Raw genomic sequence first — 27,254 nt, 5'->3', positions numbered from 1 at the left:
AAGCACGGGTTTACTATGCCCAGTGCCGCAGAGAGCTGTAGATCTTTCTTCGCCCTGAATCTAAATATTGAGTGGTCCAAAAATCTAAACACTCCAACCACATGGGAAGCATGCAAAAATATTTCAAGATATCTCCTCAGGGCACATAACTTTTCGGTCACAATGGTTTATTTGATTATGTCTGTGTACACAGGTTCTAATGAACCTACAGCTCTTGATGAGATCTTGAGTGCAAGAGACACATAAAAACAATTTTATTTCACAGTAAATCTGCTCAAAAGTTATGCGCAGAGGTCAGTTGATACAAACAATGATCCACTTAAAATTTCCTGAGGTGAAATTTCTTCCACAAACACGACTGGCCTTCGGGCATTTGCACGATATCCTCCTCGCCCCAACATGCAAGTGAGCCTCACGAAATCAACTCCAGTGTCATCCGAAGCTCGTCTTGATGCACATAGCCGTCACGTGCAAGGTCAAACAGATTAAACGACCCTTCGGTATGATAAAAAGGCTCGTTCGATGATTCTGTGGGCCTTCGTATAAATGTGGATAAAGGCCACGGTTTAAGTTCGAGCTGCAGTTTTGTCCATTCGTTCGGGTGCACCACACTAAGCCTAAATCTGTGTTGGAATGGCCATTGGACTTCGTGGTCCATGCTGCCCTTGTGTAGCTGCAACCCCAAATAAAGCAACAGAGCCTGACCATTTTTCTTGAACACAACCGCAGGAGACACGCTGTAGCCACACAGGTACACTCGCATGGTGTCATAGGCGGCGGATCCTAGCGCCACAGCTGTATCGTGGAGCAGTTGAATGTTTCTGATAAAAAACTCGCACTGTGATACTCCGTTTTCAGTGTGACGAATGAGCCTGTTCAATTGGGCAAATGCCCTTTTGTTTGCCTTATCTCTATCCTTAGCTTCATCGATAGCTGCAGCAAGCCGTGAATTGCATTCGCGCCTCTGTGCCGTCGCTTTTTCAAATTCACCTTTGATTTCTTCTTCTAATGAACTTATTCTGCTCGAGAGAGTGTCGGCTGCCTCACTTCTAGCGATCAAGGATCCTTCTATTTGCTCAGATGCGGTTACTTGGAGAGCGCTTCCGTTTAAAGTGTCGTGGCCTTCTCGGGCTCCCTGAGTGAGTTCCTGCTTTATAGCTTTACTGACAGCGTTTATATCTTGCGAGATCTTGTTCAGTTGGTCGGCTCGTGTATTGCCATCGCTACGCAACTGCTCCAGAAGAACCCTCATTTCGCCTGTGTGCTGATCTAGGTCTCTGCTCAGAGCTGTCAAAAGTGACTCGTCATGTTGCCCAGTCTGCCCTCCGTGTTCTGAAGGAGGACGAGTTGGGAGACCTGAACAGCCAGATCCGAGGTGCTCGCACACCTTGCGGCAAAGAACAGACGCCGAACACTTTGGGCAGTGAACAGAGTGGTGTCCACAATCGTGCTGGAAGTGTTGGGCGATGTCTGAAGCAGCCATTACAGCAGTGCAACCGTTCTCCTCGTTCCAGCAGCTGACCTGCATTCAAAGCGGTATATGTTAGTTATTGAAATTACTAAAGGTGCAAACGAGAGGATTAATAAAACTTCAAGATGGCATGACCTTGTCATTCCCGGTATATGACTTCAATTAGTCAAATTAAAATATAAATAAAACCGTCTCCTCCACGCTTGTAGGTGGCAGGAGGAAGACGCCGAACTGAAAATGACTCAAGTTATATAAATATGACTGAAGACAGGCGCAAAAAAAATTATTGAAAGATGTGCTCATTAGAATCTTGGCTGGAAGAGAAGGATTCATAAGTGGAATGTTACCGCATTTCATCTGCAACGCTCTAATTGATCGCCACAATGTTCATCGTAAAAAGTTACCGAAGGGGTGCGATGCGGTTGCGTTAATAGGTCTCTTCAGAAGCCTGAAGTCCTCTTTGCAGATCACTCCACAGATATGGAAACTGTTCTTTATTGCATTATTTTGTTGTTTACATCATCTTATTTTTTTTTTAACACACAAGGCCTCCTTTCAGCCAAGTCGAACAAACCTTCCTCAACGGTCCCAGTGGTTGAGGAGTAGCGGTTCGAGTCATAGACTCGCATCTCGATAATTTTTTTCAGCGCAATTGCTTTTCGTTCTTCCATGGCACTACGTAAGGGTGGTGGGATTGCGTCACCACTCAGTAGACCCGTGAGGAAATGTTAGCAACCTCATCACTGTTTCATTCTGTCATCGTTGTCCGTGGTTTGGATTACCGCGTGAGGTTATGTGCTTCGTTTTCACGTCATGACCCTCTCGACAAATCCCGATTTTCTCGACACGCCGTTGCCGATGCCCGGTTCTCCGCTGAACAGGGCCCTTATGCTTTCACGTTAAAATTTGCCCTAAAAAGGCAGTTCTCAAGTGCGAACGCTTCTGAGACTGCATTTTTCAGGCCTGTGTTGAAGTTTTATGCTTTGCATTGGCAAGGGGCCCGATCGACGAGCCTTTAAATTTGGCATATTGCTCAACCCAGCAGTTACTGCTCTACTGAAAGTTGGGTTGAGCTGCTATCAGCCGACTGAGTGCTAAATATTAGACACCTTTAGCATACCGTGTACCGGGAGTCCGCGCGCAGCCAATGCGGAAGTCACCTAGGCGGCGCCAGGTACCAGGCAGCTGCGCGCATGCCTGCAGCATCCGGACCAATCAGCGCATGCTCACTGGCAGTGGGCGGGCTCCCGGTACTCCGGTAATGGCAATGATTGCATGGTACGTGGTATGTAGATGTCTAATAATATTGTTACGTAGCCGTTGGGGCTCGTAACCGAAAGGCTTTAATGGTTGACGTGGACGGCACCGGAGAACAAGCCAAGAGCACCCAGAGGAAGCCGGAACCGATCTTCTTCTTTCACTCGGCGGTGCACGCGACTTGCGAAAAGCAGCCGCCTAGTGGCTGCTTGTGGAAACGTGGCATTACCCCCCTCCCTAAAAAAAAAAAAAAAACATCGGCCCGATGCATGCGCAAGAAAAGAAGGTAAGAAAAGCAGTTCACAAGAATATGGCAGAAAATAAGCAGTTCGTAAGCAAGGATGGTGAGAAAATGAACGGTCACAAGAAGCATGTGGTTATGGCGTGGCGGTAGGCTGCTAGCGGTGCTCGCGCGAAAAGTACGGCTTCATTCGCACGACGTGGACGACTTCGGGCTTCTGCTGGCGGCGATGAGAAGTAGAAGAGCCGTCTGGAAGAAGTTCGTATGTGACGTCACTGAGCTGACGGACCACTCTGTACGGACCGAAGTACTGCTTTAGCAGTTTCTCGGAAAGCCCTCGGCGTCGAATCGGAGTCCACACCCACACCATGTCGTCCGGTTCGAAGGTCACTACTCGGTGGCGGTGATTGTATCGCCGAGCGCCTCGGCCTTGCTGGTTCCGGATGCGCAGTCGCGCAAGCTGCCGTGCTTCTTCGGCGCGCTGAGTAAAGTCCTCGGTACCAGCTTCGGAGTCACGACCGTCATGGGACAACATGGCCTCTAGCATGGTGGACACCTCGCGGCCATACAACAGAGAGAAGGGCGTCATGCGCGTTGTCTCTTGTTGTGCCGTATTGTACGCGAATGTGACGTACGGTAGGATGTCATCCCAAGACCGATGTTCAACGTCCACGTACATAGACAGCATGTCGGCGAGAGTTTTGTTGAGACGTTCGGTAAGGCCATTCGTCTGTGGATGGTAGGCGGTGGATTTACGGTGGGTAGTGCCACTCAGCTGCATGACGGATTCCAGCAGCTTGGCCGTGAAAGCTGTGCCTCGGTCCGTTATGACAACTGACGGGGCGCCGTGCCTGAGGACGATGCGCTCGATGAAAAATTTCGCTGCTTCGGCTGCCGTGCCTCGTTCGAGGGCCTTTGTTTCAGCATAGCGCGTGAGGTAATCGGTAGCGACTATTATCCACCGGTTGCCCGAAGAGGAAGTTGGAAAAGGGCCCAACAAGTCCATGCCAACCTGCTCGAATGGAAGTCTGGGCACTTGGACAGGCTGCAGTAAACCAGCTGGCCTTACAGACGGTATTTTCCGTCGCTGGCAATCGTGGCACGTTCGTACATAGTGGCGCACTGCCGCCGCAAGTTTGGGCCAGTAAAAACTCTTTTGAATGCGAGCCAAAGTTCGAGCATAGCCGAGATGACCGGCGGTGGGCTCATCATGACATGCCTGCAAGACTTCGTCGCGGAGAGTGTCTGGCACGACGAGGAGATAATCCCTTCCCGTGGGAGAAAAGTTGATCTTGTAGAGCACGTCGTTTAGGAGACAAAACGAGGAGTGCGTTCTGGCGAAGGGACGGGGTACTTCCGTAGTACGCGCTTTCAGGAAGTCGATGAGTGGAGCGAGTCCCGGGTCCTCACGTTGGCGCTGCGAAACAGTGACTGCGTCGACAGTTGCGATAAGAGGGAAGTCGGGCTCTTCGTCTTCGTTCGTCGACTGGATAGGCGAACGGGACAAGCAGTCGGCGTCGTTGTGCTGGCGTCCGGACTTATACACGATGGTCATGTCGAACTCTTGTAGACGTAAACTCCAACGTGCAAGGCGTCCGGAGGGATCGCGCAAGTTCGTCAACCAGCAAAGAGAATGATGGTCGCTCACGACCTGGAAGCGGCGGCCATAAAGATACGGGCGAAATTTCATCACTTCCCAGACAACAGCGAGGCACTCTTTATCGGTGGTGGAATAATTGGTTTCAGCACGAGACAAAGTCCGGCTAGCGTACGCGATGACTCGCTCAGCGCCATCCTGCCACTGTACGAGCGCTGCGCCGAGGCCTACGTTGCTTGCATCCGTGTGAACCAGGGTCTCGGCATGGGCATCGAAGTGGGCCAGCACAGGCGTTGTTTGCAAGCGGTGCCGTAATTCATCGAATGCCTTTTGCTGTTCGTCTGTCCAGGCGAAGGTGACATCATCTCGGGTGAGACGCGTCAACGGGGCAGCAATTCGTGAAAAGTTTGCAATGAATCGGCGGTAATAGGCGCAGAGTCCCAAAAAACGCCGGACTGTCTTCTTGTCGGATGGAGTAGGGAAGTTGGCGACGGCTGCAGTTTTGGCGGGATCGGGCTGAACACCGACGGCTGACGACGTGGCCCAGGAACAGGAGCTCTTCGTAACCGAAGTGGCACTTTTCAGGTTTTAACGTGAGGCCGGCAGATCTTATAGCCCGTAGCACGGTGGAAAGGCGTTGGAGGTGTTCCTCGAACGTTGGGGAAAACACAATAACGTCGTCCAGATATACTAAACAAGTTTGCCATTTAAGGCCGGATAAGACTGCGTCCATCATTCGCTGGAATGTCGCTGGAGCGGAGCACAATCCAAACGGTAGGACCTTGAACTCGTATAGTCCATCCGGCGTGACAAACGCAGTCTTCTCACGGTCCCGTTCGTCTACTTCGATCTGCCAATAACCGCTTTTGAGATCGAGCGAGAAGTAGAGTGCATGGCGCAGCCGGTCCAAGGAGTCATCAGTGCGTGGTAGCGGGTAGACGTCTTTTTTTGTGACCTGGTTGAGTTTGCGGTAGTCAACACAGAATCTCAGACTGCCGTCTTTCTTCTTAACCAAGACGACAGGTGAAGCCCAGGGACTCCTCGATGGCTGTATGACACCGTCATTCAGCATTTCGTCTACCTGCTGAGCGATGACTTCGCGTTCCCGCGGTGACACTCGGTATGGGTTCTGTCGGACTGGTCGGATACGTTCGTCGGTTATTATGCGGTGCTTGGTGAGGGGCGTCTGCTTGACCGCGGAGGCAGACGAGAAACAGTCTTGAAACTGAGAGAGCAGCCAGACAAGTCGATCCTTCTCGGTAGGTGATAGAGCGGGGTTCACATCGAGGGCGAATTGGGCCGGTCGGCAGGCAGATGTCCCGGTCTGGAGCGCGATGCAATCAGAAGTTTCGGCGAAATCTTCCAAGTAGGCGACCGTGGTCCCTTTAGCGATGCGTTGTCGCTCATTGCCGAAGTTGGTAAGGAGTACATCCGCGAGGCCGTTGGTCGGATGGACGATACCGCGGGCAACACAGACGCCGTGATGGAGCAGCAGCTCAGTGTTCTGTTCGGCCACCCCTGCAGCACTGGACTGGTCGTCGCACCTGACGGTAACGAGAGTACATGAGCGTGGCGGCACGGTTACATCCGCGTCAAGGATGCGCAAAGGTGCGTGGCGTCGTTCGGCGTCTGCGGAAGTCGGTGCAGGCGGTGAAAACGTGACCAAACGGCGAGGAACGTTAATGACGGCACCATGCTGTCTTAAGAAGTCAAGGCCGAGGATGAGGTCCTTGCAACAGTTGGGCAGAATAACGAAAACCGCAACAAACACGGAGTCGGCAATGGTGACTCGTGCAGTGCAACGCCCTAAAGGTGTCATAAGGTGGCCACCAGCAGTACGAATTTGGGGTCCAGGCCATTCAGTCCGAACTTTTGCGAGCCGATCCGCGAAATTCTTGCTGATTATTGAGAAGTCTGCTCCTGTATCTACTAAAGCAGTCACTGGGTGCCCGTCAACAAGCACGGGAAGGTCGACGCTAGCTGTGTCATCGGTATGAGGGAAGCTCGGAGTCACGGAATCACGCTGCGTCGTCACGGGGGGGTCTTCGGGACGTCGGTTTCGTTTTTCAGCAACCTGCCCCCCTGAGGTCGCCGCCTTCAGTTTCCCCGGCGTGGGCTTGGCGACCGCCCCCTCAGCGTATCGCTGAAAGTACGACGGCTAGGTGACGAGTAGCGGACGGGAGAAGGTGACCGTTGGCGACCGTTCGGTGAAGCCTGCTGGGCAGCAAGGTATTCCTCGATTTCCCGAGGTCGCTCACCGAACCGTGGGCACGGGGCGTGACGTGAAAATCCCTTAAGCCCGAGTTCACGGTAGGGGCAGCGCCGATACAGGTGGCCGGCTTCCCCGCAGTGGAAGCAGAGCGGCCGCTGACGAGGAGTGCGCCAGATGTCGGCCTACCGGACCGGTGGTTGCATGGCGAGTCCCTGCTGCGGTGGCCGCTGGTAGGAGGGTGGCGGCAGTACGGAGGGCGGCTGCGAGTTGAACGGGATAGGCTGCGCGGGAGGCACCGCGGGCTGACGGACAGCTGCTGCATAACTCAGAGGGCGTGGTTCGGGCAGCAACTGAGGCGGTGCTAACGCTTGCCGGATCTCCTCGCGCACGACTTCAGTGAGGGCAGCGGGTGTGGGATCAGGCGAGATGATGTGGAGTTTCCGGAGCTCCTCGCGAACTACGTCTCGAATCAACTCTCGCAAAGAGGAATGTTCACTGGCGCTGCACGAAGCGGCCACTGAGCTGAAGGACTGAACGTACGCAGACTCGTTTCGTCGGGAACGCTGCTGGAGGGCTCGCTCAATGAGGGTTGCTTCACTGATGAAGTCGGCAACGGTCTGGGGGGGATTCCGCACCAAACCAGCGAAAAGATGTTCTTTTACGCCCTGCATCAGGTGGCGCAACTTCGCGGCCTCCGTCATGTCGGGATCAGCCCGCCGACAAAGACGGGTCACTTCTTCGGCAAACATGGCGACGCTCTCGTTGGCCTTTTGGATACGGGCTTCCAGGAGGCGGCGCGCTCGGTCGCGGCGGTCGGGGCTGGAAAACGTATCGCGCAGCTGCTGGCGGAAGGCATCCCAGCTTTGAAGACCGGTCTCTCGGTTCTCGTACCAGGTTTTGGCGCCGTCTTCCAGCGCGAAGTATACGTTGCGCAGCTTCATGGCAGAACTCCACTGATTAAAGTTGGCCACGCGTTCAAACTGTTCAAGCCAGTCGTCCACGTCTTCAGTAGGAGCGCCATGGAAACTCACCGGTACACGGGGCTGCTGGAGGGTTAGATGAGGGGAACTCGCCTGCGCCATGGGATGAAGCTGAACGGGGCGGCGGTCGGGAAGGAGACCGAACTCTGGGGAGAGGCCGTGAACGCGGCGGCTGCTGCGATGAACGGGTGTAGACACCAGCAGGAGTCGGTCGGGACTCGCTGAACCGCTGCGAGAAGAGGTCCGGGACATGGGATCTTGAATGCACCTCCACCAGTGTTACGTAGCCGTTGGGGCTCGTAACCGAAAGGCTTTAATGGTTGACGTGGACGGCACCGGAGAACAAGCCAAGAGCACCCAGAGGAAGCCGGAACCGATCTTCTTCTTTCCCTCGGCGGTGCACGCGACTTGCGAAAAGCAGCCGCCTAGTGGCTGCTTGTGGAAACGTGGCAATATAGACGCCTTTAGCATAAGGTACTTTGTTAGCGTTGCCATTTTCCGGAGCACCGGGATACCACCCACTGCCAGTGAGCATGCGCTGATTGGTCCTGATGCTGCAGGCATGCGGGCAGGATGGATGGATGGATGGATAGGAGCGCCCCCTTTGAAACGGGGTGGTGGCAATTGCCACCATGCTCAGCTTTTCTTTATTTTTGTTCAACTGTGTTGTCAATTCTCATTAAGATCCGCCATCTTCTTTACCTATGGCTTCCTACACTTGTAACCTTATGCCACATCTCTGCTTTTTAGCCACCAATCCTCCAATCGCTTTTTGCTATCTTCTACTCCAGATTTATTGACATGACCATTGTTATCTTTAAACCTTAGGGCCTCTGGAAGAGTGACTGTGTCTGCATCGACATCCGGATGGATACCATCACATTTGAGTATGAGATGTTGAATTGTTTCCACAGATCGGCCACACACTGCACATGTGTCATCTTCTTCGTTAAATTTCTTTTGTAGCTGCGCGTTATAAGACACCCTGACCTAGCTTCAAAAAGTTGGGCACTGCCTCTTGAGTTATCATAGAAAAATTCTTTCCTGATCTGCCTTTTCCAGCATCGATATAGTTCTACCCCACGTTTCTTTTTCATTGAATTAATCCAATTTTTAAAATCGGCGTTTTTAACCTGTCGTTTAATGTTCTTTCTTTCTCCGTCCTCATCACCGGCATGCTTACTGGTTAGTTTTCTAGTTCTCTTCCGCCACTGCGAGTCAATGCTCTTCCTGTATAAATATTTAAATACCTTAGCTGCCCACCTGCTGTCGTCCAATGTCCTCAGGCGTTCTTCATATAGAATTTTACTCTTAGCTTCCCGTGAATCGAACGATGCCCAGCCCATATCCCCTTGTACTGCCTCGTTTGTGGTTTTGCCGTGGGCACCTAGTGCTAATCTTCCAACAGCTCTCTGATTTACGTCTAAACTCGACTGAACTTCTGCCCTTAAGCACAGAACCGCATTGCTGAAAGTCGGCACTATTATTCCTTTCCAAATACCTCTTAACATTTCATATTTGTTGTACCCCCATAATGCCCTATGTTTCATTATCCCGGCATCTCTTCGTCATTTTGCCCTAAGAGACCGTTTATGCTTTTCCGTGTATATCTGCCCTTCGTTTAGCCATATCCCGAGGTATTTGTATTCGGCCACTTTGCGTATTTCGTGGCCTTGTATTATAAGCACCTGGTCAGTTGTATGGTTGAAAATCATCACACCTGACTTAGTTACACTAAAACTGAATCCTAGAGCGTCTCCTTCGTCTCCACAACAATTAACCAAAGTTTGTAATTCTTCCTGGCTATCTGCTATCAGTACAATATCGTTCGCATACATTAAACCCGGGAGTCACTGCTCAACTACCTTTCCGCCTAATCTGTACGACAGATTATAACCTAGATAACTTCCTTCTGGCCTTTCCATATTTGCCCCTTAAAGCATGAACAGCAGCGGTGATAGAGGACAACATTGCCTTAATCCTTTGTGCACCCCCACCGTTGTGGTACTTTTTTTCCCCTTCCCATGTAATTTCCACTTTATTATCTCGGTAGACTTCCTGTAGAAAATCAATTACCTCATGACCGATACCTAAATCTTGTAATATGCTCCACAGGAGTTCCGTGTTCACGTTATCATATGCACCGCTTATGTCCAGAAAGGCTAAATACGGAGGTCTGTTTCCCGCCTTAGCTATTTCTATGCATTGGGTAACCACGAACAGGCTATCATCTAAGCGCCTACCCCTTTGAACCCATTCTGAAGTTCCCCAAGCATGCGATTACCTTCTACCCATGACTGCATTTTTAATTTCACCGCCTGCATTGCCAGCCTGTACATACAAGATGTTATCGTAATCGGACGGAAGGATTTTATGTTCATCTTATCTTTATGTTCATCTCGCAGCAGCTGGGTACCTGGCGCCACCTGGCGTCCTCGAGGCGATCTGCACATACGCACTGACGTAGGGCCGGCTCCCGGCAGGTATTCTGGTAGCGGTACGCGGCACGGTGTGGTACACGGTATTCTAAAGGTGTCTTATTCGTACAGTGGTAGGAAGCGTGCCATGAGACCGCATCAGGCGTCTCACCGAGTGCTAGGCACTCTTTATTTGGACTAGGGGTTTTTAAAATTATCAGTCCGGACAATTCACTTAGAAGTGCCAAAAATTTACACCATTTCCACTTGACTTCTTTAAAACATTTCATATCCGTAGAAACACGGTATGATGAGCGAAATCTCGTACAGTGGTCAGAGCAATTCTCTAGAGCAAACGAAAGCCGCGATGTAGCAAAAGCAATGTGGAATTTTTAGCAGGTACTCGGTTCCGGAGACGCATAGACCAAGTTGCCTTGACAGTCGCGTTGTGGCACGGATATCTCTGCCGCCTGATACAAGCCGGGCATAAAAGCGTGACGAACGCCCGAGTGCCAATGAAATTTTTAACGACTAAATTAGGTGACTTGTAATAGCAAAAACGATTGAAAACGAATGCTGAATGAGACGACTTGCCCTAATCAGTTTTCGTGCCCAGCCGTTAGATTACTCGCAGTGTTTACATCCCAAAGCGTATACCGACGTTTGTGCATGGACTACATGGGAATCTAAGTCACAAAGCAGACTCGATTATGTGTTGTAATTCTACGATAACGAAGCGCTTTTAATCTCCGGAGATAGCAATTAAATGTCGCTGCTTGGAAAGTGCCGCACGCGGATGTTTCCCGTGCGGATATTAAAGGGTCCGCTCCGGCGCTTGCGAGGGTATATGCCTATCGGAAGGAATAATTTAGCGAATAGTGCTTCCGGACTCTAGGGATATGTCTTCCTCTACAGAGCGCACGAAATAAATTTCTTAGAGCAACAATAAACGAAAGCATGGCCTTCAGTTTGCCGCCCAATTACGTCTTCGCAGCTGTCGTGGCGCACCGCGGATTAAACTTCCTGTCATGCCGGCCAAGTTTTTGTTTTCCAGTTTTCCATGACTACCCGGCTGTAGTCGTAGCAGTCCGTAGGCTAAGCTTTCGCAGATTCCGGTCACGTCTCGCGGTTGGACTGAGGATAAGGAGCGCCGAACACCCCCCCCCCCCACCAGTAGAAATAGAATTAAGTTCATCACATGAGCACTTCTGAGCTGCAGGAAGCTTGCTTAAAGTCCGATAGTACAAGAAACATACCCGAACAGTCAGTGCGTCACCGCTAATCGCATCCCTGAATAGCGAGACATTCACCTTTCGTTATCAGAAGGCGTCATGTCGTCCGCTTACGCGAAACTTCCAGCCCTTATTGCATCTAAAAACACCAAGCACCAGACACGTAAAACCTGAACAGTTCGCCCTCGTCACTCACCTCTTTACTTAGCAGCTCTTCGACGGGAAAGTACGTCCAGTTCACGCCTGTTTCCGGACACAGCAGGCCATCCAGGGGACAGACGGGCTCGACGCCCTCCGTGCACTGCTCGTAACAGGACATGCAAAGGACGTGCTGGCAGGCAAGAACTGCCGCCTTTGTGCGCACCAGTCCGCAAGCACTGCACGGTGTTATGCGTGGAGGCGGCTTCACGAAGCGCAGAGGCCTCCAGTCGAGCTCGGCTGTGAACCCGACCAGCGTGTAGGACACTTTTCCAGGAGACATCCCGCCCTGCTGTCGTCCTTGTGCTAAACGATGATGGAAATGCTGTGCCCATCCGAGAATGCTTGTCCCCGCTAAATCTGTCTCTCCCCCTCTCCTTCAGTTTTGTTTTTTGCCCGTCGTCAAGGCTCCGATCGCTGTGAATAGCCACCGCGTATACACCTGTGCCAGTTCCTTGCCACGTGGTGAATCGTCAACATTTTCAAGTCATTCTTCGGAATGCTACCCCCCAGGCATGCGCATGTCTGCCGCTTAGCTGAAATGATAATTCGTTGAGAACCGAAATTTTGACCATAATGGGAAAGAGAAACGGGATTCCTGGAGCTTTGTTAAGGTCTTGGTCCTTGTTTCATTTTTGTTTTGCAGGTACGTGTTTCTTCAACAAAGATTGCGTGGTGACGGGAGCGAGAAATAAGACGTCACTGCAGTTCCGTGACACCGTCATGTTGTGGGATAACCGCGTACCCCATTTCCTCCGCCAGCCAGCGGCGAGCGTGCGAACGCCCCATGGCGAACCGCGCGAGCCACCCGGGAACGGAGGACGGCACAGCTGCTTGTGCTCCCGTTCCTGGAGGATACGGCGGGTGGCCGCGGACGTAAGGGGAAAGGATGAAACACTGCTCAGGGGAGAGCGAACGACTGCCACCCGGAGCAGTAATCGGGAGGCAATGACAGCAAATTGCGCGGGCCGTGGCCGTGGTCGACGCAGGGGCAAGCCCAAGCATAAGATGGCGCAGTTGGACGCATACTTTGTGTGACTTTTGGAACACTTCCTTCGTGTAACTTATGTGTGCGCATGAGACCCCCGGAACTGCTTGCACTAACGTAGGGGGCCCTAGAAGCATGTTTTTTAGAGCAACGGCTGATGTAATGTTCTGACCCTCGCCAATAAACCCAAAGTTTGTAGATACCGAGAACGGCATATGCAGCAATTTTGCTAGGGCTGGAAACCGTGTGCACAGAAGGTGATGAGGTGACCATGCAGAAGCCCATCCCATGCTATAACGTGGTTCATCATCATGATCAGCCTGACTACGCCCACTGCAGGGCAACAGCCTCTCCCAAGTCTCTTCAATTAACCCTGGCCTTCGCCAGTTGCGGTCACCGTATTCCCGCAAATTTCTTAATCTCATCCGCCCACCTAACTTTGTGCCGCCCCCTGCTTCGCTTGCCTTCTCCTGGAATCCACTCCGTTACCCTTAAGGACCAACGGTTATCTTGCCTTCGTATTAGATGGCCTGCCCAAGCCCATTTCTTCCTCTTGATTTCAACTAGGATGTCGTTAACCCGCGTTTGTTCTCTCACCCACTCCGCCGAATCCGATCTCTTAACGTTACACCTATCATACGTTACGTGGTTAGCCTTACATAAATAGAACAATTTATTTCTCAATACACTTCGAGGAACTGCGTATTGCTCAGCCCTTTCTTGAACACTAGGTCAAAAAGAATTGCTACTTAGGCTTTTTCTGAGTGCACTGAAATGTCATTAGAAAAGAAATCTGTCTAATATTTGCAATCTTTGCCAAAGTAAGCAAGCAGAGGACAGCAGTACACTAAGCCACTCATCTGAAAGCAGCATGGATTGCTTTTAAATGCCAGGATATTTTATGTTGCATTATTTTTGGGATTTAATGCCAAGAAGTTACACGTGGGCTGTGACAAGCATCGTAGTGGATGACTGTAGATTAATTTCGATGAACGAGGTCTTTGATGCACGCAGCATTGGCTATTAAAAAACCCGAGGTGGTCGAAATTAATCCACAGCCCTCCGCTACGTTGTGTTTCAGAGACAAATTAATTCACGGGGCCACTTCCTACACTGGTCATTAGGGAGAGATGTTACCACAGTGCCCTTCAGTATCTCGAAGAGTGAGAGTGAACGCAATTGGTGAAGATGGTTAGTGGCTGTTCCTGCAGATGTTAGTTCACCCCGAAAATCCCACATATGCGTCATGTTTGCATGGAAATAGGCAGGAGTAATATTTTGCGTTTTTGCGCTGCAATCGAACAATCGAAGCCGTGTTTAATTGTCGTGCGCGTAGCAGCACAAGGAGTTCGCTCGTCTCAGCGAAGCTTTTGGTAGTTTAACGCCACATTCACGATTTTTGAGGAGCTGGAATTGTAGAAGTAGGCCAATTGGCCAGACAACGCAAGGAAATCCTGCATATGACCTCAGGATGTCCAAGTCGGTATGTTCAGACATCTTGAGGCTGTATAAACTGGTCTTGAAGCAGTACAACTGAGGTCCATTTGTCCGTCCGTTGCGCATACTTGGGACGTCTTGAGAATCATGTTTAGGGACGTTTTCAGTGCCACTTCCGGATTTGTATCGAGCTTTTTGTTTTACACAGGAGTGCTTTATTCAAAGCTAATGTAAAAGAAGCTAACCAGAATAAGCAAGAAAGACGAGGCAAAGCACGGGTTTACTATGCCCAGTGCCGCAGAGAGCTGTAGCTCTTTCTTCTCCCTGAATCTAAATATTGAGTGGTCCAAAAATCTAAACACTCCAACCACATGGGAAGCATGCAAAAATATTTCGAGATATCTCCTCAGGGCACATAACGTTTCGGTCACAATGGTTTATTTGATTATGTATGTGTACACAGGTTCTAATGAACCTACAGCTCTTGAGATCTTGAGTGCAAGAGACACATAAAAGAATTTTATTTCACAGTAAATCTGCTCAAAAGTTATGCGCAGAGGTCAGTTGATACAAACAATGATCCACTTAAAATTTCCTGAGGTGAAATTTCTTCCACAAACACCACTGGCCTTCGGGCATTTGCACAATGGCCTCCTCACTCCAACATGCAAATACGACTCACGAAATCAACTCCAGTGTCATCCGAAGCTCGTCTTGATGCACATAGCCGTCACGTGCAAGGTCGAACAGATTAAACGACCCTTCGGTATGATAAAAAGGCTCGTTCGATGATCCTGTGGGCCTTCGTATATATGTGCATAAAGGAGAGGGTTTAAATTCGAGCTGCCGTTTTGTCCATTCGTTCGGGTGCACCACACTAAGCCTAAATCTGTGTTGGAATGGCCATTGAACTACGTCGTCCAAGTTGCCCTTGTGTAGCTGCAACCCCAAATAAAGCAACAGAGCCTGACCATTTTTCTTGAACACAACCGCAGGAGACACGCGGTAGCCACACAGGTTCACTTGCTTGGTGTCATAGGCGGCGGATCCTAGCGCCACAGCTGTATTGTGGAGCAGTTGAATGTTTCTGATTAAAAAATTGCACTGTTATGCTCCGTTTTCAGTCTGACGAATGAGTGTGTTCAATTGGCCCAATGCCCTTCAGTTTGCCTTTTCGCTATATTTAGCTTCATTGATGGCTGCAGCAAGCCGTGAATAGCAGTCGTGCCTCTGTGCCGTTGCTTTTTCAAATTCACCTTTTATTTCTTCTTCTAATGATCTTATTCTGCTCGAGAGAGTGTCGGCTGCCACACTTCTAGCGATCAAGGATCCTTCTATTTGCTCAGATGTGGTTATTTGGAGAAAGCTTCCGTTTAAAGTGTCGTGGCCTTCTCGGGCTCCCTGAGAGGGTTCCTGCTTTATAGCTTTACTGACATCGTTTACATCTTGCGAGATCTTGTTCTGTTGGTCGGCTCGTGTATTGCCATCGCTACGCAACTGCTCCAGGAGTGCCCTCATTTCGCCTGTGTGCTGATCTAGGGCTCTTCTCAGAGCTGTCAAGAGTGACTCGTCATGTTGCCCAGTCTGCCCTCCGTGTTCTCAAGGAGGACGACTTGTGTGACCTGAACAGCCAGATCCGAGGTGCTCGCACACGTTGCGGCAAAGAACAGACGCCGAACACTCTGGGCATTGAACAGAGTGGTGTCCACAGTCGTGCTGGAAGTGTTGGGCGATGTCTGAAGCAGCCATTACAGCAGTGCAACCGTTCTCTTCCTTCCAGCATCTGACCTGCATTCAAAGCGGTAAATGTTAGTTATTGGTATATGGCTTCGATTATTCAAATTAAAATACAAACAAAAACGTCTCCTTCACGCTTGTATAGGGCAGGAGGAAGATGCCGAACTGAAAATGACTCAAGTTATATAAAAATGACTGAAGACAGGGGCAAAAAAATTAATAAAAGATGTGCTCACAATCTTAACTGGAAGAGAAGGAATCATAAGTGGAATTTACCCCATTTCCTCTACAGCGCTCTAATTGATCGCCCCTAATTTTCATCCTAAAGAGTTACCGTAAGGGCACGATGCGGTTCCATTAATCTCTTCAGCAGCCTGAGGTCCTCTTTGCAGATCACTCCACAGATATGAAAACTTCTTTATTACATTATTTTGTCGTCTATCTCATCTCTTTTTTTTAACACACAAGGTGTCCTTTCAGCCAAGTCGAACAAACCTTCCTCACCGGTCCCAGTGGTTGAGGAGTAGCGGTTCGAGTCACAGACTCGCATCTCGACCGTTTTTTTATTTTCAGCACAATTGCTTTTCGTTCTTCCAGGCACTACGTAATGGTGGTGGGATTGGATCACCACACAGTAGACCCATGAGGAAATGTTAGCAGCGTCATCACTGTTTCATTGCGTCATCGTTGTCTGTGGTTTGAATTACCCGCATGAGGTTGTGCTTGGTTTTGACGTCATGACCCTCTCGACCAATCCCGATTTTCTCGACACGCCGTTGCCGATGACCGGTTCTCCGCTGAATAGGGCCCTTAATGCTTTCAAGTTAAAATTTGCCCTAAAAAGGCAGTTCTCAAGTGCGAACGCTTCTCATCGGCATCAGTCATTTAGTGAGAAGCAAAACCTACCTGGCTTTTAACACATCTGTCCGATAATCTTCCACATTCGTATAGTCGCTATTAGAGCACTGCACGGGCCTTAATTATTCACGCTTCCCGAGCCCGTCAACCTTTTTCGTTACCCGCCCCAGCCCGGCCCGATTTTTTCGATATAGGCCCGAACCCGGCCCGGCCCGCGAGGTAGACTTGCCCGGCTCAGGCTCGGAAACAGCCCGAGTACTAAATGCACATTGGCAAAGCCAAAGCCTTTTGTTATACTGATCTCATTAAAAAAACAAGAAGCGGCTACAAAGCTTTTAAAAATGGAGATAATGGAGGCGTGGGCAACGTTAACAAAAAAACCAAACAAATGTTTTAGCATTAATAAAAGAGGTTATCACAGATTTGCTCGCATTCGTAGCCTCCTACAAATTAGTTCGGCGTCAAGGGGAAGCGAGAACGTGGAAGTGCTGTTACAAAGTATGTGACAGGAAACGCGCTACCCACTTACGATGGGCACTATCACGCATACCCACAGCTACTGGTCATATTTTGAGAGTAAACGCAAGCCAGCGCGCGCTAGCTGGTGTTTCCACCAACGGTGCTACGGTGCCTTGACGATGCATATCGGCGCGATAATTCTTTGTCTTTTTCTGTAATATATATATATATATATATATATATATATATATATATATATATATATATATATATATATATATATATATATATATAATATACACGCACGCCCTTATGTCGAGCTTACTGCGGCGCTCGATCGCGAAGAAACCACTGCACAGCGTAGCTTGAAAAAAAAAAGGAAAACTCAGCAGCTATTGAAAGCACGTCCCTTACTTCGCAAAGTCTGGTCAATGGCGTTGCGTTAAAATTCGCCCGGCCAATTCTGTGTAGCCAAACCTTCCTCCGGCCCGCGTCGGTTTTCGATGATGGGATCGCGAAGAACCGCTTTCCACCGTCGTGACGGTTCCTGCACCCGAAGGCGCAGCAGCCCGTCACGCCGCACAGGTAGACGGCTTGAAGTTAGGTGACTGACACACGTGCCGAGCAAAACAAAAGCCGATGTTCTTCACAGCAAGCAATAGCGCAGTGTCCGCAACGACGCCTGCCGAACCTACGGTGCGCGGTTGGAGCGGACGATATGGCGTCTGCGGCCGCGAAAAGCGCGGGTTTAAAGGACTTTTGCGCGCGTAACCCTCGACCAATGGGAAGAGGCGACGGGCGCAGGAGAGGGAGAGGTGGCGCTCTGCAAAGGTTGTCATTACTTTAAAAATTTCCAGGGGCTTTAAAACTATCAACGCAACGGCGCCGTCTACATAGCTTGCACCGTCGTCACATCCGGTGGACGTCGGTTGCTAGTCGGCCATGCTGCCGAACCACCGTCCGCCCGCCTCTAGCTTACCGCTGCCTATGGTAGCTCGCATCGTGTTGGTTCTCGTCCATCTGTAGATTCTGTATGGTTTTGTGTGCCACCCTTTGCTGCTCCAACCGTAACGACATCTCCAGATGAAACAAGAGGCCGATTAACACGAACTTCATCTGCATTCATCAGAAAATCGTAGGCATGCAAGTGCGGGCTCTCCATGGCTGATCCCGGGCTGGCGTTGCATATGTCTCCTCGCCCAAAGCCGCCTCTCCTCCTCCTCTTCTCTTCTCCGTTCCTTCTTTCACCACCTCCTCTACTTGCCTCCTCCCCCACATCGTTTCGGGCGGGAGAGGCGGGGGCTTCCTTCCCTTACCACCACCCTCTCTCCTCGAGAGCCGTCACGGCGCTCTCGCGGGCTTGTTGCCGCCGGCCTGGCGTTGCAGAAGTCAATGCTCACGCGCGCTTCAACGAAACGTCTTGATACTGATACTCGGGGTTCAACAGACCCCTGCGATGACAAAACGCCGGCTGTAAGCCGCCCTAGGTTAATATCGCATCTCCAGCGCTGCGTGCTACCACGGCGCTCTCGCGGGCTTGCTGCCGCCGGCCTGGCGTTGCATAATTAAATGCTCATGTGACGAACCGTGTGATACTGCCTTGCTGGCGTTGTTACACAACTCTCTCAATAGTGCAAGCATGCCGAGCATTTAGGTGAAGTGTCATTTCGTGTTCTCAGTCAACTGAAGGCCACTATAAAATTGCTAAGTTATTCCCGTTAAATAAGGATTTCTTAAGACGAATAAGCAGTAATTTACCCTAACGAGCAAAGTATGTTGTTCCTTTTTTTTCGCTAACGCCTACAACACTGTTTATACCTCATTATCACAATTGTTTTTATGACGTGACACGACTGTTCTTACGTCGCCGCGCACGTGAAAGTGCGTGGCGCGAAACGACTGCACCATGTGTCTGCGCATAGGCGACTTGGTGTAGAGAGAGGAACTCGAATGAGAGACAGCGGGAAACATCGTGCCTGCATGCTCTGCCGAAGCGCCATTGGTGGCCCCGAGAGGGACCGTTGAAAAAAAAAAGCTGCCAAAGGAGCTTTGAGTTTTAGACGGGGTCGAATGGCAGAAAATGGCCCACTTCACATAGGGTAGTGCCGTGCGATGGCCTCCACGAGTCGCAAGAAGGGGTCGCTGCAGCGCTGCCTTCCATTTAGTGACTGCCACCACACCCACCCGAGGTAAGAGTCGGTGCGTTGCGGAGTGAGCTTGCGCCCACTCCTTATGAGCTCGGCCTTAACTTTCTTCCAGCAAGCCTCGATGTGCTGCGTGTGGGTGCCTGTTGCGGGGTCCACAAAGTCCGTCGAGTGGTTCTCGGTCTTGTGGGACAGGCCCATGGAGACACCGTTCCCGTCGACGAGTCCTGGCACGCACCGGTAAGCGGCCCACTCATCGCTGCAGATGGTGGTCCCTGGGAGGACGTTGGCAGCGATGATGCTGCCGAGGGTCGCCGCGCCTCTTCTGTCCACTTTGAATAGCCGCAGCTCGTTTGTGGCCACGGAAATCATGCCGAAAATCCATGGCCCTCGGTCGACGACGCCGCCGTAGTTATTGTGGTGATGAGGCGGCACGTTGTCGCCGGCCAGAAGCCGGCCGCGGTTATATTTCCTTCTACCTCGCATCAGGCATTCGTCTACCTGAACTTCTTCACCCTGGCCACCCATCGGAGGCGCTCGCTGGAGCTCCTTGCAGCACACCTCCCGGACGTAGTTGCTCCAGTCTGTGCAAGCGTCCATGCCTATATCGCCACCCTGCATTTCCACGGCGACACACATCGGCATCCCTTTTGCCATGCAAAACGTCAGGTACAGCACTTGTCCCAAACGATCTTTGTTAGCAAAGAAGCTTGCAGAGTCCCCTCCACTTGTCTGGAGAGCAGCGGTGCCGTGTAGTTGAGAGAGCTGCTTCCGGCATCGGTTGCAGCGAAACTGGGCCCGCTTCCCTTTAGTTGAAGGGCGATAGTAGGTTACGACCTCGCCGTCACAGTTGGGCCGTTGGTCGTTAAATCCTAGCTGTCCGCAGACTCCCCAGTATTCCGATGTGGCCGGCCGGCCCATGGAGGCTGCGGAGGGCTGGGGTCGCACTACCGACGACTGCGGCGCCAGTTTGAATGTTCTAACGAACGCTTCCTGGACCTCGTCGTCCTTTGTGATGCGGCCCATCTCGGCGAACTGCGGGTCCTCTCGGATGGCAGACATGCTTCGGAAGGACGCGCTCACGATAGATGCCGACAAACCACGAAACAGCGCAAAAGGAGCCCGGTGGGCACAGTTCCAGTGTTTAAATAGGCTTTAGGTGTCACCATGCTGCTGACGTACATGCTGCTCGCCCAGCCAAGGAAAAAAACATGCCTTCGATTTGTTGCGCTGAGAGCTTCCACACTCGGACAAAACGCAAACTCTACCAATGAATGACCGGGGCAATGTGGACTCTGACCAAAAAAACCAGTTGAGGCACCTGGGCATGCCAGAGATCAGAAGAGCAAGTTGCTGGGCTAGTTGGTGCTGTTGCATCGTGGTGGAGCAGCGCAAAGGACGGGACACAAGAAACAAGTAAGGACGTACACAGGCGCTGACTATCAACTGAATTTTTATTGCGAAATACAGAGAATATATAGCGATCATGAGGGGGTGGAACATAGATAAAAGGTTGCTCGGACTGTCTTCTGGATTCCGGTGACCAAGCAACATTTTATCTATGTTCCACCCCCTCATGATCGCTATATATTCTCTGTATTTCGCAATAAAAATTCAGTTGATAGTCAGCGCCTGTGTACGTCCTTCCTTGTTTCTTGTGTCCCGTCCTTTGCGCTGCTCCACCACGATGCCAGAGATACCGATTGTCCTAAAAAAGGAGACCCCGTCGACGCTTCTCCCGCTTCTCAGAAGGGTCAAGGGCTGTCGTAAAGGGCCACACGGAGATGGACGCAGGTGTCAGCCGGTTAAATTTTGTTCGGGGGGGGGGGGGGGGGGGGGGATCATGTCGTGCCGCCCTGTGTATACGCTTCGTTAAAGGAAACATATTTATTCAACTCGACGTTTCGATCGGAAGGCCAATCTTCTTCAGGAGTGATTTTACATTGTTAATGCATCCCCTTTTATAGGGGTGTGCACAGAACAGGCAAGTGGGAAACTCAAAGCACATAGCAGAAAAATAAGCATAAAAAATTATTAGAGGCAGTGCGACCCACACACACACACACCCAAAAAAAAAAAAGAGAGTGCGAGGAACAGGTACTCAGTAAGAAAATACAACGTCCAGATGCGGCCTCTGCTTTGTTAAGCACCACAATCTTGCTTATTGACAGGCGTGTCCAGCTGGGAGGTGCTCGACAGGTGCGTGGCCGTGCAACAACTTTCGTAGAAAAATGCGAAAACTTGTTCCTTCTGGCCGCGAGAGCAAAAAAAAAAATAAAATATGACCCTCCAACAGAGAGAGCAGAACAACAGAAAAAAAGAGAAAATGAAAAGAGCAAGGAAGAAACCTCGAAAAAAAAAGTGAAATAAGTAAAAGAAAACCTTTAAAGTAGTGCTTTTTCTTCGCATCCAGCAATAGTGCACCCACCCCTGGTTGAGGGGAAGTATTGGAAGGAATGTAAAAAAAATATTAAGAAATATAAAGAAATGTGAGCTTACATAGTAAAATTAAAAAGGAAAAAAATAAAAAAAAGAAATTGTGTGGCATTCGCGTGACCACAAGGTGAGCACACCCGGGGGGGGGGGGGGGGGGGGGGAACGGCACAGATGTGGCATGCAGAAAGGGGTATGACCTCAAACGACTTAGTCAGGGTTCTCACTGACCTCTCTTCCGAGGTCAGTGAGGCCCCTGACCTAGGAAGAGAGGTGAGGGTGCCGTAAGTTTCATTAATGCCATTTTGCACTGTGATAAATTTAAAAATACAATATGATTCTCGTTGCTCGCGCGCACGAGTGTTTTTGAAGCCACTCTGTAGTATTGTTACTTTCAAACTCGTGACCTTTCTCGCGGAGGTGTTTCGAAAGAGGGAGGTTGGGGAGGGATTGGGTATGTGAGCGGTGGTTATTAAATCTGAAACGGAAGGAATTGTCTGTTTGGCCTATGTATTGCATTCGACAGTCGCCACACTCGAGCATGTAAACCACGTTGCTGGAATCGCTATTCAGGTCTTCCCGTATATAATGCTTGAAATTTGAATGGGTGCTTTTAGCCAGTGCCGTGGTTTCCATGTGTTTGCAGACTTTACATCGGCATTTTTGCATGGTGTGCAACCTACAGCTCTCTGTTTATTGACTGTCGAATGGACAACATGGTTTTGCAGATTTTTTGGTCTTCTATATGTTACTTGGGGGACCGTTGTGAAAATATTTGAAAGACGGTCACTCTGTTCTATGATATTAAAGTGTTTTTTTAGGATGTTGTTAATATTTGGGAAATTATTTGTGAAGGTTAGTATGAGATTACAGCGCTGTGATGATGAATGACATTCCTTAATGACATGATTAATATTAGTTGCTTCTGCCTTTTTAACGGCATCGTTGATTATAGAAGACGGGTAATGTTGTTTTTTTAGAGTGTCCCGCATGCGATTAGCATTTTCGTGAAAATCTTCCGATCGTGAGCAAATTCGTTTGAATCTGATGGCCTGTGAGTATGGGATTGAAGTTTTGCAGTGGCGTGGGTGGCAGCTGTTGAAATGAAGATACTGTTGTCTGTCTGTGGGTTTTTTATAGACACTAGTAATTAATGTACTTCCTTCTACTCGAACCAGAACATCCAGGAAGTTAATTTTATTGGTTGAGTAGGTGTGTGTGAAAGAGATATTGGGATGGATTTTGTTGAATGAGGCGATAAAATGGATGAGTTCGTCCTCGGTTTCTGTCCAAACTATGAATATGTCATCCAGAAAGCGTTTGTAAAAAGCTGGTTTTGTTGGATATGAGGACAGAAAGTCTGATTCAATTTTGTTCATAAATATGTTGGCGTAATTTGGAGCCATTTTTGTGCCCATAGCTGTACCGCTAGTTTGAAGATAATATGAGTTGTTGAACTCAAAGGTGTTAAGTTTAAGGACCAAATTTGCAAGTGTCTCGACGGCACTTGGACTAGGGGTGTCTAGAATTTTGTATTCTTTATATGATCCAACCATTGCCTGAATTCCGTCGTCATGTGGGATGTTAGTGTAAAGTGATACCACATGCAGGGTAACTAGGAAAGCGCCTTGAGGGAAGGTGACATTCGATAATTCTTTCAGGAAGTGATTAGTGTCGCGCATGTAAGATGGATGTTTCGAAGGTACATACCGGAGGTATATACGGTCCCTCTCGGGGCCACCAATCACGCTTCGGCAGAGCATGCAGGCACGATGCTTCCCGCTGTGTCTCACTCGAGTTCCTCTCTCTACACCAAGTCGCCTATGCACATGGTGCACACATGGTGCAGTCGTTTCGCGCCATGCACTTTCACGTGCGCGGCGACGTAAGAACATTCGTGTCACGTCATAAAAACAATTGTGATAATGAGGTATAAACAGTGTTGTAGGCGTTAGCGAAAAAAAAAGGAACAAAATACTTTGCTCGTTAGGGTAAACTACTGCTTATTCGTCTTAAGAAATCCTTAGTTAACGGGAATAACTTAGCAATTTTATAGTGGCCTTCAGTTGACTAAGAACACGAAATGACACTTTATCATCAATTATAACTTCACAAAGAGACAATCGGTGAACAAATTTACAGTAATTCTGAAAACTATGATGTACCTAAATGCTCGGCATGCTTGCACTATTGAGAGAGTTGTGTAACAACGCCAGCAAGGCAGTATCACACGGTTCGTCACATGAGCATTTAATTATGCAACGCCAGGCCGGCGGCAGCAAGCCCGCGAGAGCGCCGTGGTAGCACGCAGCGCTGGAGATGCGATATTAACCTAGGGCGGCTTACAGCCGGCGTTTTGTCATCGCAGGGGTCTGTTGAACCCCGAGTATCAGTATCAAGACGTTTCGTTGAAGCGCGCGTGAGCATTGACTTATGCAACGCCAGGCCGGCGGCAGCAAGCCCGCGAGAGCGCCGTGGTAGCACGCAGCGCTGGAGATGCGATATTAACCTAGGGCGGCTTACAGCCGGCGTTTTGTCATCGCAAGGGTCTGTTGAACCCCGAGTATCAGTATCAAGACGTTTCGTTGAAGCGCGCGTGAGCATTGACTTCTGCAACGCCAGGCCGGCGGCAGCAACGGTTACACCCTGAAGTGAACGTTGCTGTTTTCATTGACCCCATCCGATTTGTCTGACAACACAAACCTAGACTGAGACCCGCGTCGCTGCATCCTAGCTACAGCTCAAGGCAAGCCGGTTCGGATCGCCACGACCGCAGCGACCAATGGCGGCAGAGAAAGCGGCGTGCCGAGGCCGAGCTTTTCGTCTCGTAGGCGCATCGCAGACAGGCTTCTGTAGAACTCGTTGAGTGCCTCCATTGATTAGAAGGCTTTCATCCCTCCCAATTTCACAAAGCTGGAAAGAGTACATGATATCCCCCTGGGCCACTTCAGGGAGCACACCAACGCCCATCGTCGCGTCGACTCCCGGTCGCGGCGGGTACGGCCCTATATCGTCGCTAATTTTCACTTTGGGTGCTAAGCGTACGCGCGCCGATGTAATAAGCACAGAGAAGTAGCCTGCGCTGAATGGTTCTTTCCTCTGTGGCGCAGGCATCGCGCCCGAAAGATAAGAAAGTAATCCAAAGCGTCCGAGGAGTGGTCGGGCACCGCAGGGCGGAGAAAGCCGAATGGCTCGGCAACTTGGCCGCAAGCGCTTGATGGGGGCGGAAGTGACGACACGTGCAAGCTATGTCTACACAGCGAAAACTCGTCTCCTCATGCGTTGGACACTCGTCCGACGATAACAGGAGCTCGCATATCCTTTCCGGAATATACCGTTTTGAAGCGAAAAGCTTCACTGAGGTCAGTCAACACCGAGGCGAGCGTGGGCCCCGTCGTCAGAAAAAGCCACAGGTGCGCTTGCGCGAACTGCGTGACGTCAAAGGAGAGGCGCAGGTGGTCGGAGCCGCCGCTGCCGTGACTCTGCAACAACCGCGTGACGTCACAGGAGAGGCGCATGCCGCCGCGGTTCTGCCGGTTTAGCCATGCCATCACCGAGGTTTTTCGCTTCTGATATCCGGGCTTAACCGAACTAAGCCCCAGCCAATATTTTCCCCTCCTTTATTTTTTTAATCTTCCCAGGCTCGGGCGCAGTCCTGCACCCACCCCATACAAAGAGAAAAGCCACACACACATTATCATCATCATCAGTAGACGAAGGAGGTTTCATCCTTACAGAAGACTGTCCGAGTGGTCGGCTCGGTTCGTGTGTGTGCGTGCGTTTATGTGCGCGCGTACACGGATGGGCCACTTTCTCAATTGCTTTTATTTCTGTGCGTCTTCTTTTCTCCCTTTTCACTTTTCCTTCTCTTACCACTTGGGGACGCCAAAACGTTGCCTGCCCACTACAAGGCGACTATAATAGAATCATCGTTGTTATCATCATCATACTCGCAGCCTTTTCCTGTTTTCCTGGATGACTTATTGGGGTCCACAGCATTGCTCTTTACCTGGCGGTAAATTGTATTAATCATCGAATGAAAAACTCTTACAAGAAAATTGCCGTCGATTACGTTACTTCCTTATGCGAAATTTGAGCGCAGCTCATCAGCTATTTCAGCTTTTCGATAGAATGAGGCCAAGAATTCGAGCAAGACATGTTCATAAGAGTAATGCTATGTGCACTACGGAGTGCGCCGACAACGGACTTGGCTATGTGCACTACGGACCTTGTGGCGGGTTGGTTGGGTTGGGTTGGGTTGGGTTGGGTTGGGTTGCGTTAGGTTAGGTTAGGCTGGGTTGGGTTGGGTTAGGTTGGGTTGGGTTTCTTACTATTAATTAGAGGGAAAGCTGGCAGCCCGTCTATGGGAGTTTGCATGGCGACCCCTCGAGACCACTTCAGCCACCATGGGCGCTCAAAGCATCATGGGGCGGTGAGCTACTTGTTGCGGAACTGCAATTTTTGGCCAAAAATAATACCCAACCTAACCCAACCTGACCTAACCTAACCTAACCTAACCCAACCCAACCCAACCTAACCCGCCACAAGGTCCGTAGTGCACATAGCCAAGTCCGTTGTCGGCGCACTCCGTAGTGCACATAGCATTGTTCATAAGATAAAAAACTTATTTCTCACACATAATCTTTCTTCGAGAAAAACTCCACTAACGATTCCTTTATATCACTACCGCCACGTAGCTTAAAGCACGATTGAGGTGTCCGTTGTTCCAAGAGGGCACTTATGCGCCGTCCTTTCTTCTTTCACTCCCACCTTCCTCCCTTCCCCAACGACGTTGTTGTGGTGTCCACCGACAGATACTGCGCCGCTTGCTTTGTTCAAAAACCAATTTACCAATTATTATCCCTCTGCTTTCTAAGCTCCCGCTCCATTGGTTTCGCAGCTTAAAGTGCGACTAAGGTGTCCACTGTTGATCACAGCGGTGACGGCGACGCCACGACACGCAGAAAGGGGCGCCGAAGAGCTGCGCTCTAAAATCTAGTTCACTACACTAAAACCAAGGGTCAGTGCCATCTTCGCTTACCTCTCTTTTGGCGATATCATCGAAGGAGGATTCCTTCCAGTCGACGTCGATTTCCAGGTGCCAGCGTCCGTCCAGAGGGCACATGATATGACCGGCAACGTTTGCGCACTGGTCGCAGCACGACTCGCACAACACGTCCATGCAGGGAAGCATTGACAGCGTCTTGGGAATCAGCCCACAGGCACTGCATACTTGATCAAAGGGTATCGGGGCGACGAACTTCAAGGGTTTCCGATCTAGTCGGCCGCAGAATCCGACCAGCGTGTAAACGTAACTTTCCATAGCGATGCTTTCTGCGTCCGCTCAGTGCCGAGCGCTCAACGAGTCTGCCGTACCCGAGGCGGCCAGGACATGCCTTCTTAAGTGTTCACTCTTCCTCCCTTCACTCTCGCTCTCCTTCACCCTCTACGTCACCTTTTTTTATGGTGACAGCAGTATTCCGGAAGAAAAGGAGGAAGGAACGAGGGAAAGAGTGAATATGCTGAAAAGGAGAACGAGCTGGGCGCAAGGCATGAACACAAAAAACACCCTCTCAAGCAGAAGAACAGCAAA

The 27,254-nt window shown here is 50.2% G+C and overlaps 2 protein-coding genes and 1 pseudogene across 2 annotated transcripts; all 3 read right to left on the bottom strand.

Annotated features, from left to right (window-relative positions):
* Positions 1 to 412: 412 nt before the first annotated feature.
* LOC149329153 (uncharacterized) lies at positions 413 to 11,888 on the bottom strand. Its single transcript, XM_089559189.1, has 2 exons — positions 11,604 to 11,888; positions 413 to 1,522 (listed from the first exon to the last, which is right to left on the bottom strand). The coding sequence occupies exons 1-2, from the start codon at positions 11,886 to 11,888 to the stop codon at positions 413 to 415; spliced, it is 1,395 nt and encodes a 464-aa protein (XP_089415315.1).
* Positions 11,889 to 14,708: 2,820 nt separating this feature from the next.
* On the bottom strand, positions 14,709 to 26,984 carry LOC149329151 (TNF receptor-associated factor 5-like; annotated as a pseudogene).
* Positions 19,156 to 19,885, bottom strand: LOC149329152 (uncharacterized). The gene has a single exon (XM_089562137.1). The coding sequence runs from the start codon at positions 19,883 to 19,885 to the stop codon at positions 19,175 to 19,177; it is 711 nt and encodes a 236-aa protein (XP_089418263.1). The 3' UTR covers positions 19,156 to 19,174.
* Positions 26,985 to 27,254: the final 270 nt, after the last annotated feature.

Source organism: Amblyomma mixtum, chromosome 9 (genome assembly GCF_055824585.1).
Source record: "Amblyomma mixtum isolate Tamu chromosome 9, ASM5582458v1, whole genome shotgun sequence".
Lineage (NCBI taxonomy): Eukaryota > Metazoa > Arthropoda > Arachnida > Ixodida > Ixodidae > Amblyomma > Amblyomma mixtum.
Note: the sequence above shows the minus strand (reverse complement) of the source record. Positions and strands in the feature narration are given on the sequence as shown.

Coding starts and splice junctions, on each gene's coding strand:
- LOC149329153 (XM_089559189.1), bottom strand. CDS start 11,888: ATGTCTCCTGGAAAAGTGTCCTACACGCTGGTCGGGTTCACAGCCGAG. Junction 1,523..11,603: donor AAGAGCTGCTAAGTAAAGAG/GTGAGTGACGAG, acceptor CTTTGAATGCAG/GTCAGCTGCTGGAACGAGGA.
- LOC149329152 (XM_089562137.1), bottom strand. CDS start 19,885: ATGGCAAAAGGGATGCCGATGTGTGTCGCCGTGGAAATGCAGGGTGGC.